This window comes from Anthonomus grandis, chromosome 8 (genome assembly GCF_022605725.1).
Source record: "Anthonomus grandis grandis chromosome 8, icAntGran1.3, whole genome shotgun sequence".
NCBI lineage: Eukaryota > Metazoa > Arthropoda > Insecta > Coleoptera > Curculionidae > Anthonomus > Anthonomus grandis.
The window spans coordinates 8,144,712-8,156,729 of record NC_065553.1 but is presented as its reverse complement, the minus strand read 5'-3'; the positions used below and the strand labels follow the sequence as shown (position 1 = coordinate 8,156,729).

The following is a 12,018-nucleotide window of genomic DNA, read 5'->3' as shown; positions in this document are numbered from 1 at the left end:
AGTGAAAAGTCTCCCTTGCAATACAAAGAAAGCTGTAAGTTCCTTGGTATTACCATTGATGGTCGCCTTCGTTTCATATCTTAAATCACTCGTCTCACTTCGTTTAGGATCACATCTTAAATCTTGCATCAAAATTATCCTCTGGATGCTTTGCAGTAAGAATGGCGGTGCATGAGTTGGGAGGGGTAGTTGCACGTTCAGTGTACTTTTCTCTTATCGAGTCCCATCTTCGTTATGGCTTGCCTTTTTGGGGTTTAAGCAATAAGGGATTATTAAACATAATTTTTGTGATTCAAAAAAAGGCAGTTAGATACCTATGTTCCGCTGGGTTAAGAGATTCTTGTAAACCTCTCTTTATAGGTATCTCAAAAAATCCTAACTCTTTTTATCTTAGTAACAGCTACTCTTATTTATAAATGTCCTAAACCTTCCTCTAACACTGGTCATATGACTCGCCAGGTTAACGATTTTTCCTTACCAATCACTATATCCTCCCTCACCAAGAACTCACTTATATACCTTAGCAAAAAAATTTACAACCATGTTATACCCTATGTATCAGACAAATTTTAGAAATTAAGAAATTCAAATCGCTTTTATTATCCAGGGCATATTATAGCCTTGACGATTTTTTTAATGATACCTTTTGACCTGTGCTCTGACATCATTTTAGTGTTTTAGGTTTGTTTCTATTAAATATTTTAATTTACTTCCTCTAAATTCGGTTTTATTGACAGCTTTACTTATTTTTTAATCAAATTTATCAAAAAGATGCTTTTTTTTATTTTTTTTAATCTGTTTTGTTATAATTAATTTTGGTAATGTGTGTAAATTTTATGGTAAAATGTTTTAGATGTTGTTTGTTTGAAATTTAAAGTGAATTTGGAATTTTTTAGTTTTTGTGATGCTTGTACACCAGATTTTGTTTTGTCTTACGTAATATAGCACATTTTCTTTCTTTTTTAACGCACTTTACATCAGATATATTGTCTGATTATGTATAAATTTTATTTACTTACAGAAACCTACAAGGTTTAATTTATGACATTAAAATAAGTCGTTGATTTAAGGGTATTTTACGTTGATCCAAAATTTATTGGTCCACGTCATCGCAATATCTGCTGGTGGTTAGCCCTAGGCTCAAAGAGGATAGAAAAAATATACCATATTTATATCAAATTGTATAATCTGTAGAGTCTATTACATACTTTATTCCAATTAAATACGTACTGGTGCAATAAATAAGACGATACAATCGAATGGAATGTTTGGCAAAAATTTATTTTAAATTCAGCAAAGGGGTTCAATTAAATATAACTATTTTGAAAGCGGCTAATTATAAAAACCTATAATAATAATGTAGTTAATATAAAATGTGATTCAAAAATCACCTGTTTTCTTAATAATGTTCTAATAAAAATCATACATACAATAAATATCCTGAAAAAAGTTTATTCTACATAATACAAATCAGTGAAAAATGTTTTTTGATTTTATAAGACAATACTTTTAAATTAAAAAAAAACTTATTACTACAACTAAATAAGGGCAAAATGTGGCATCAAGTCTAAATGTAATAGCCTCTATTATTGGTACCTATCGGCTTTTGAGTACTTGGGTCCGTTATTTAAAGGGGTAAAGACTTCATAATCTGCCACCGCAAAATTATAATCGCCCATAAAAATTGAGGATGAGGCGCCGTCACCATCGTAAGTGTGAGGGAGATTCGAGTAACTGTCCATATTACTGTTGCAATTGTTGGATATTAACAGATCTGCACCCGCTCCAAAAATTGGACCTGAACTAAAAATAAAATGATTTTACAGTGTCTGACAGCAAAATGTTTAAGACAAATTTTATGTATGGTGCAGACTTTTTGTGATACTACAATTTTTCATATAATAAACATAACTGTAATAAAATAATAAATTAAAATAAAACAAAATGTTATTAAAAATAAATAAAAGTTAATAAAACAATAATTACTGGCAATGAAAAGGGCATTTTCTGTTTATGAGTGATGAGTAATTCACAGAAAATCACAGTTTGTTATTCTGCTGAAAAAAGTAAGTGAATATCTAATAAAACTGCTATGCCATAACATCTTGTGCTCAAACCCAGTTCGAATAACTCAAGCTATTTTTGATTTTTTTTTAGTTGGAAATGAAATAAAGCTTTAAGACCATGGATCTTAGAAAACAAACGTTGTAACTTTTTCATCTAAAATAAGTATAGGAATTCCCTTTCAAATTATGTAATTTAGCTCCAAAGTAACACCGTATATACAGTGTTAATATGAATTCCGGCATAAAATTTAAACTCTCCGATCTTTTCCTTCAAAAAAGTTAGAGAAAAGAGAAGTGTTTAGAGGACTATCATAGTCAAATAGTTGGACAAACAAAATCGACATCCAGGCTCAAATGAACCAAGTTAATCCAAGAGCATGCCCTGTATAAATGCTCTTTCTTTGCTAAATTTGTGCTCTATGTTTGTAAGTAAAAAATATTTTGTCTTCTAGTATTAATGTAAGGCATAAAAAAGTATAGAGCTACTAGCAATTCCGGGGAATTAATATAACATTACATAATTTGAAAAGAAAAAGCAAACTTGCACAACTGGTTTCCTGATGAATGGAAAGCATCCTTGTTTGGGATAAACTCCATCAGTTTTAAAAGCGGTATGATTAAGAAATTTACGTTAGACAGATTCCAGTCTAACAATGTGAACACTATAGTTTGGATACCAGAAAGGAGCCGCATAAAGTAATCGCGATTTTATTATAGGGAATTAAATAAGATGATTCTACTTGATATATGTAGCTCTTATAATAAAACCAAGAAATTTTAAAAATGACTTTATGATGTTATCTATATGATTTGCAAAAGTTAAATTCCTTGTCAATAGTGAATCACGAACATAATCACGATTAGAAAGAATTGTACCATTTAATGTATAGTCATGAATGGACATCTTTTTGCACTTTTCAATATTAGAAAGCCTATTAATCTTGCACCAGTTGTAGATTAAATTAATATCATTGTGAAGAAGCAAACGGTCATCCCGATACCAGAAATGATCATTTCTAGTACCTGAATTTTTAAGGACTATGCAGATTACAATAATATAGATGTTAATGATATTTTTCTTCCCTATAAATGGAAGCCTAAAACATTAGTATAGTACTCTATCAATATTGGAAAAGTTGCCCCAAGCAACTAGAGCATAATAAATTTGTTTTTTAAAAAGTTTTACTTCATCGAGGTATAAGAACTTTCCTTTAGGAGTAGGCTTCTATACTGAACGACTCGGATCTTAGTGAACACTCTCAAATTTCATATGAGTCCCAACACACTTCCATAAAGAACCTGCTTGTCAAAATTTTGCTGTTATGACTTGTGTAGCACTTTGACTTTTGAAGATATTTCCATTCAAAAATGTAACCAGCTTGCATACGTTAATTTTTGCTACCAAGGGAATTAATAATTAAATTAATTTAAAGTTTTTAACCCCACAAATGAATCCCCTACGCGGGAAATACTGTCAACCCTAAAATGTTACACGGGGATGAGGGTCGAGTTCCACTTTCCATTACGCAGCACGTGTTCAACGATTTTTAAGTCCCTTAGGCTGGAGTGGACGGAAGGAACCTATCGAATGGCCTGCCAGATCCCCGGACCTTACTCTTCTTGATATTTTCCTTTACAGTCATTTAAAATCAGTTATTTATATAACGGAGCCGGCTTCTCTTCAAGATTTTCAAAAGCAAGATTGTCGCAAGCTGTCACATTGCGAAAAATAACAGCAGACCTTTTAAACTTGAGAAATAGAATTAGAATAGAAAGACCTTTAAAATAAGATGCTACTCGACTCCTATCAAATTGTCATTTCAAAATGTAATGAATTACCAAACTACTTACTCTGGATGATAACAAATAGCAAACGGTTTTTTCATTAAATGAAACTGTGTGGGCGGCAACTCTTGATGATTATAAAGAGTAAACAAGAAGGCCCGATCTGCGGCTACGTATCTGCTTTTGCCTGGCGGTCTTGCCCATGCCGCATCGGTAAATCCTCCACATATTTCTCCTCTTGCCCCCTTAAAATATCGATTTTTGGCTTAAAAAGAGAACTTCTTATTGGTAGTAAAATTTACCAAAACAACAACGTATACTGGGGCGATCCCGTCACAGTGACGATGAAAAGAAGAAGCAGAATAGCCGTGACTACTCGCCCTGTATATTAATCTCCAACTTTGTTTTGGGTGTCCGTACCAAGCATTTAATATTCTCTGATAGTGGCTTTTGTCTTGACCTATACAAAAAAAAGCAATTTCTTATGAAGCAATTTCTCTTTGAAATACCATAGTGTTTTACCTATTATTAGAGATCCAGGAAAAAGATGTGGAGAAACTCTAGGTTTTAGTCTTTGATCTTCAGTAGTGTCTGGATATTTGCTTGGTAAAGCTGCATGTCTGTATCGTTCTAAGCTTAGTTCCATGGGTACAGCTCCTGTAGGTTCTACTTCTTCCGCAAATACTTGTGAATCTACATCAAAGGCACCACATAAATTTACTAAACTATATGGCAATTTATTCTTACAAGAAATAAATATACTCACAAGCTAGATTTTAGAGAATAACAGAAACAGTGGACATTAAATAATAATTAATATATGTATAAATACCATTAAAAATTTAAATTTAACTTAACAATTTTAACTTTACACATATTTAATAAAATCATCATGATTCATTTATTCATTTATTCAATCAATATACGGGAAACTCCATTTTACAAAAGATTTGGTTACAATATTAAATAAAGTAAAAGATGTATAATTAACATAATAAAAGTACTATCACCAACATAATTAGACAGTCTTCAAAACATATACACAAGAAAAAAACACAATAAGAAAACAATAAATTAAAATATTTGACCTAGTTGACCAATAAATCCAGAGAGTGAGCTTGCAAATGGATCAAGTTCAGGGTGAGAGTTTAAATAGGCAAGACTACGACAGATTGGAGAATGTAAAGAATAGTTGGAGTGACAGATTGGTAACGCAAACAGTTCATGTCTCCTTAGGGTGCGTGCAGGGACCTTTAAATTAAAGCTGTTGATGAGAGCAGGACAATCAATAAGCCCATGAATAACCTTATACATAAAGCTGAGGTCACTTTGAATCCTTCTAGATTCCAACGATTGAAGTCCCAATATTGCCTCCATGTCAAGTAGGTTTTCCTGCATATTTAACTTGTAGGAACAGTACCGGGTAAACCTCTTTTGGATTTTTTCAAGTTGCATTTTGTGACAATTATAAAAAGGAGACCAAATGATCGAGGCATACTCTAAATGACTTCTAACTAATAAACAATAAAGTATCTTCAAAGTAGATATAGACATGTCACGACAAGTTCGTAAAACAAAACCTAACATCTGAGAGGCCTTCCCCTCCACAAGATCATAGTGTTCCCCAAATGTGAGTTGAGTATCAAAGACTACTCCTAAATCCTTTATTGAGTCAACAGAACTAAGTACTATGTCATCAATAGTGTATATATTATTCATTTTATTTTTAAGTCTAGAAAATCCAATTGAGTAGCACTTATTTATATTGAAAGAGAGATCATTCATATTAGCCTACTTTACAAAAGAAGTAAGATTTTGTTGTGAGATATCAGAGTCCCGCTGTGACTTAATAACACGGAAAAGTTTCAAATCATCTGCATAGGCTAAGTAATCACAGTCAGTTAAACACGTTACAAGGTCCTTCAGAAATAAATCAAAAAGCAATGGGGAACAGTGTCCCCCTTGAGGAACTCCATAAGTCACCAAGATACTTCCAGATTCAGAATCTCCAATCCTAACACACTGCTCACGACCCAGCAGCATGCTTCTAAACCACCTTAGGGATCTTTCACTAAAGCCAAGGGAACTAAGTTTTGCTAGTAATAACTCATGACTGACCCTGTCGAAGGCCTTCGAGAAGTCAGTATAAATTGAATCCACTTGATAACCATTCTCGAAGGCCTCCAGCAAGGCAACCTCATATAAAATAAGATTAGTAGAGGTAGATCTACCACTAATGAACCCATGCTGCCTCTCATCAAACACCCCCTTGCACGCCCACCTAAGCTGATCACAAATAATATCATCCAAAATCTTGGGAACAGCAGATTGCCTTGAGATGCTTCTATAGTTCTCCATGCAATCTCTCTCACCAGACTTATACACAGGGATTATATAGCTTAATTTCCATATATTTGGAAGCTCACTCTCTGATATAGATCTATTAAACAACAAAAACAAAGGAAGTGATATACTATATTTAAGTCTGCTTAACATGTACTCAGGTATCTTATCAGGTCCACAGGAAAGTTTATTAGGTAATTTAGAGAGTTTATCAAATACCTCAGACAAGCCAATATCACAAATAGAAAAATCAAGCCTATTCTCTAAACTAAAATTGGGAGTTCTTACATTACTGTTGCAATAAACATTAGAAAAAAAATTAGCGAATAAATCAGCTATATATTTACTATTATCTGCACTTTTGTTATTATAAAACATACAGGTAGGTAGATTGTGAGATTTTCTTTGCTGGTTAACAAATGACCAGAACTTTTTAGGGTTATCAGTAATATTGCTTTCAGTGTTGATTAAATAGTTGTTATAATCTCGTCTGGCCAAAATCTTACATTCAGACCGCATTGCAGCAAATAATTGAAAATCCCTCTGGTAGCCGCTTATTCTATATGGTTGGTGTGCTTGCTTTTTCAATATTATTTTTGTCCTCAATTCAGAGGTAAAGTAAGAAGGAAAACTGGAGCTTCTGTACACTTTAGTTCGAACAAACATAGATAGACCCAGATTAATGATTTTATAAAAAGTGTCACTACAGAGTTGAATACTTTTATACTGAAAAAGACTATCCCACTGTATATTGGAAAGAAAGCTGTTAAATCCAATATAATTGGCATTTTTGAAATCAAGGTAAGTATGCTCTACTTTCAATTGAGGGGGATGCATTACAGCTATCTCACCAACACAAGGAATATGGTGCATACTCTCAGGCAACAGATAATCAATAGCTCGCATAAAATTGGTTTCTTTAAAATGACTGAAAACTAAATCTAAGTAAACATTACGTCCATTAGGAACAGAAATTAATTGCTTAAGATCTAAAAATGTAAAGGACTCTACTAAACAGGTTGCATGGCTTACAGGCTGACCAATTGCAGTTAATCGATCTTCATGGCTGCCCCATGTGACATGTGGCAGGTTGTAGTCTCCACACAGAACTAATTTGGATGATGGATTATTGTAACAAATTTGCTGTACAGCATCACAGTGGTGTTGATAAACATCAAGGCCAGAATTAGGAGGGATATAAACTCCTGCAAAAATAAGTTGGGTACCTCCATAATTGCAACAAACAAACAAATGTTCAACAGATTCAAAATCAGTCCTCACTAGCCTGGGACAAAGTGAGCTCCTCACAAACATCACGACTCCTCCACCATACTGCTTTTCACTTGTCAGCACACACCTATCTTTTCTATATGTTGAATAGCCTCTGATGTTGATTTCGGAGTTATTTATATTGCTCGAAAGCCAGCTTTCAGTTAAAATAATAACATCATATACAGTCAGGGCCACAGCTTGTTTAAAATCTGAGATCTTCGTTTTGATACCACCAACATTCTGATAATATATTTTCAGGGGGTTTAAACTCCGTTTTTTGACTGACAATCACTTGAAGAGGAGCTAATCTTGGTGATAAACGGATTACCATTTTTATATTTAATGCTGATATTATTCTCACCATTGGCCTTTCTCTCATTTAGTTCTGAGTATAATTAATAGTTAATTAGAAGTAACATCATTAAAGTTAGTGTTATAAACTACTCAGAAAGGAAAAAAATTGGTACATCATAGGATACTAGTCCAATCCAAGAAGATAATAAATTAAAGACAATCTTGGAGTCTACAAAGTCTACTATTAACAACGTTATACCATAAAATTTTCGACCGCTTTGTTTGTACCTTTTAGCTATAATTATACTTTATTTCACTACAACTTTTAAATTTTCCAACACATTTTGATATCTCCAGGTTGATTAATTAATATATTAATGTTTTCAGTGTTTTTTTTTTAAATTTATAATCTATGGTTTTAATAATGTAGAGTTTGATTTAAAGAATTTTTGTTTAATGTAACATATGGTTTTTAAAACACCTTGCAAATTTCTTTAAGTAGAAAAGATTATACAATAGATGTAAATTTCTTAAAAACACTTTTATCAAAATTAAATTTTTTACATCAATGGATTTATTATAGAAATCTGTGTCACTATTTTTTTCATTTTACAAAAACAAGCAGTGTTTGTTGTGCAAAAGTTTATCATGCCTGAGAATCAATACAAAATGAAATAGATTTTTTTAGACTTGATTTTCTCGGATTTATCTTAAATTCAGTTTCATGCTTTGTATTGCAGAGCTATACTGCCGTCCTTAGTTAAAACATCCTAACTCGCAAATCGATAAAGCTGAGAAAATTGAGATTTTATGAAAACTAATATGCAGTCCAAATGTTTTAAAGCAATTCCCTGGTTCTTTTTATATGCTTAAAAATTTGCTTTTTACATTTGTGGGTAAAGTTTAATAAGGGACTAGATTCAATATTTGGTGAAATTTTCGAAAAAAAAGTTAGATAGGACTTTTTAACTTAGTAAAGTAATTATAATTAAAAAAAAAATATATATATATTTGGACTGATTTTTATTAAAGACACAGGAGTTACATTTCAAATGAACATTATAACTAAATTACTAACTAATAAAACATTAGAACATTAAAAACAGTATTAAAGTAAATTATGAATGGAAAAAGTGCTTTACTCTTAATGGAAATCTACATTTTCTTTATTGTCAGTATCATTATTTTGTGAAACGGCTAATTCCTCCAGAATATCATTCGGTTAGCCGGAATAATAGGACGTAGCTTAGAAATCAAATTTTGTTTTCTTTTTAATTTTACACCTCGACATTGTGTTCGGCAAGAAGGTTTTGGTTCTTCCGAAAAGGCATTTTTGTAGTACAACACATTTTATCCCCTTTTAAAGTGCAAATGTACCATATTCTGCAAGTAAGGTTTGAGAACATTTTTTTGAAGCTTAAACTTGGATGAACAATCTTTCCATTCAAAAAAGTTGTTTTGTATGTTCATCTCTTTTACATGGACCTTAGATGAGTTTGCCATTTCTACAGACGATTTAAAATCATTAAAATCGATCACCTTACCGTACCTTTTCAATAATTGTTCTACTTGGTGATGGAACGAGTCCGCGGACATAAAAGTGTGGCCAGATGAAAGTATTTTATTTTCAAATTCTGCAGTTCAGTTTCGATAGAGTTTACAACGTAAACAAAAAGAAAATAAAGCCCAATTTTTGTTTTGAGTTGCACAGTCGTCAAGCCAGATCGTAGCATAAGTCTCTGTTATATATAAGAAAAATTAAAGAAAAGGTGAAATTAAATCTTCCTTATTTCGACCCGCAACCCCTTTGCTTAGCACTTTTCGAATATGCCCCTACTGGCATATTCGAAAACATTTCATAGAGTTTGAAACCTGGACTATAAATCCAGCCATATTTTCATTTAGGCTCTTTTTTTACAACTCTTAGAATTTTTCTCCTGACTTTTGTTGGCTCTAAACAACCCTTCCTGTATACCGATTTTTTCCAAAAACCTCAAGCCTGTATTGAACTTTTAGTCCTGGAAATTTAAAGTGGTTTTAATGTTTCGAATTTGAGTTATTGCGTTCCAAAGAATTTGACATTATGCCTCCTGTTTTAAACAACTTTTAGATTCTTGTCTTCCAGAGACACCTGAAATCCCTAAATATAAAAAAAAGACTTAAGAGTCAAAAATCTAGGGTAAGAGTAATTGACAGGCTAACCTTATATTATACTTCTGAATGCACAAGGTGTGTCTCTCTCATCTCATCAATGAATATTCTACAAACAAAAAGCTACTTAGGACATTTAAACTTAGAAAGATAGGACATTTTAATTTGGGATTATCATCTTTTCTGCACATCGAACAATATATTTAGGTGAATTTAAGGCATAAAAAATGTAGTTAGGACTTTCTAATTTAGCCAAGGAGGCAGATACCATTTGATAGGTCAATAAAATGTAATAAGCCAAAAAAAGAGAATTTTGTAGTTAGGACCTTTTAACTAAGGAGGGCAGTATAAATTTTAATATTTATTGTACCTATTAATATAAAATGATATTAAATTTTACCAATTAACAGCAACCTAACGTGATTGATTACATAGGAAAGTTGCTGACAGACTCTTGCCCTTTCTTCTTCGGTCCAATGTGCTGTGGGCTGAGTGACTCCCGCTTGATACTTTGCCCAGTTCAGAACTGCTCGCCATACATCCTCCTCTTCTAGTGAGAGCTATAAAACATCTTTTAATTAAATAGGCATTGTGCAAATAGATGAGAATTCTTACATAGTCAGAAGATATCAACTTAATAACAGCTTCTTTTGGTAATGATAAGAATGAGTTGGTTTTGACACATTCAGATGCATTTTCTCCTATGTAAGCAACACATCTGTCTATAAAGCCTGCAGCCGCTTTTCCACCTAATACACATAATAATATGTTGAAAATTATATGGATATTGCTATAGCTAAGGTGTAAGGGTTGCAAAAACAAAACACTGTTGTTACTGTGAAAACTGTTTGTATTTCAGATAACCTGGGAATGAGATAGTGAAGCAAGTTAGTTTATAAATCGCCTTAAAATTAAAGGTACACAGAAATATATATATATTTAGCTAGGTGCTCCTCCTCCGCTTTCTGGTTTCACCATTTGGATAACTGTAATATTGTCACCCTTGAGCATTATTCTGCCAAGTTGACGTCTTTGTTTGGTCTTGGGGTAGTATTCTTCGGCGTCATCGAGCACCAAATTCATGTACTCGTCGAATCCCACAATGTGGCCCTCGATCCTGAGCCTGACGTTCTCATAAAGCCAAACTTGGATTCTCGAGCGGTTCTGCAGGTATCTGAAGATAAGGTTGATGGGTTGGACCATCACCTTTTGCACTTTTTGTGGTTTATAAGCCATTTTTTGCGTAACACAGAAGGTTTTAGCTTAAGAATTAAGAAACTATTCTCACACTGCTGAATGCAGTTTATTTATTTGGTTAAAGTGAGGTTAGGTTAGAAACTCTGACAGTTTGGCGCGTCCTTTTTGCAGAATAACCAACCAAAAAATATATTGTTGACAGTCTACAGTGTTGCCAATGGGAGGAAAATGAAAGAATGTCTAATGTAATATTAATTTCATTTCGTTTAATTTATTTTCTTGTTTTTAATTAACCTTAAATAGATCATATTTTAATTTTGTGACTCATTAATTATGTAAATTTAAAAATATTATATTAAGCAATCATAACGTGCATTATAGTATACATTCTAAAGGGATATGTTGTTATAGGACCTATTTGAAAAATTACTTTTCGTTACCAAAAACATTTAAGAGAAAAAAAAATTAAAATAAATATTTAATAATAATAAAGCAATAAAAAATAAATGCATTTTATTAAGTCAAAATAATAAAATTAAAAAAAAATTATGCGATGGCCGGGAATCGAACCCGGATCAACTGCTTGGAAGGCAACTATGCTGACCATTACACCACCATCGCACCTGGAGGAAATTCGCAAATAGCGCAAGACATTCTTTATCTGTATTTTCGTTCATTCAGATAATTTGTTCCTTCAGATTATTTTACTAAAAATTAATTATTTAATAAAGGATTTCAACAAAATATTAATATAACGTCTTCCTATGTTTTATAAGATCAAATGCATGTAGGAGACTGACGGTCACTTCACATTTTACAGAAAATCTAAAAATTTATTTAGCATTTAAGATCTTGTTTAATAAAAATAAAAACTTTTTCTCTAATATATCTAGTTTTATAATTTCGTTTT

General features: G+C 32.3%; 2 protein-coding genes and 1 non-coding gene across 4 annotated transcripts in view; all 3 read right to left on the bottom strand.

The window, feature by feature from the left end:
* Positions 1–1,436: 1,436 nt before the first annotated feature.
* The window catches only part of LOC126739918 (uncharacterized), a 110,356-nt gene continuing 99,774 nt past the window's right edge, over positions 1,437–12,018 (bottom strand). For both annotated transcript variants that reach the window (XM_050445747.1, XM_050445746.1), the window contains 6 exons: positions 10,527–10,660; positions 10,312–10,471; positions 4,374–4,544; positions 4,154–4,311; positions 3,918–4,096; positions 1,437–1,803 (listed from right to left, as the gene is read on the bottom strand). In XM_050445747.1, coding sequence (XP_050301704.1) covers positions 1,587–1,803; positions 3,918–4,096; positions 4,154–4,311; positions 4,374–4,544; positions 10,312–10,471; positions 10,527–10,660 — 1,019 coding nt within the window. In that variant the 3' untranslated portion in view covers positions 1,437–1,586. The remainder of the gene's footprint in view (positions 1,804–3,917; positions 4,097–4,153; positions 4,312–4,373; positions 4,545–10,311; positions 10,472–10,526; positions 10,661–12,018) is intronic.
* Positions 10,741–11,254, bottom strand: LOC126739922 (probable small nuclear ribonucleoprotein E). Its single transcript, XM_050445751.1, has one exon. The coding sequence runs from the start codon at positions 11,145–11,147 to the stop codon at positions 10,851–10,853; it is 297 nt and encodes a 98-aa protein (XP_050301708.1). The 5' UTR covers positions 11,148–11,254; the 3' UTR covers positions 10,741–10,850.
* Positions 11,658–11,729, bottom strand: Trnag-ucc (transfer RNA glycine (anticodon UCC)). The gene has a single exon. It is a non-coding gene; the product is annotated as a tRNA-Gly (tRNA).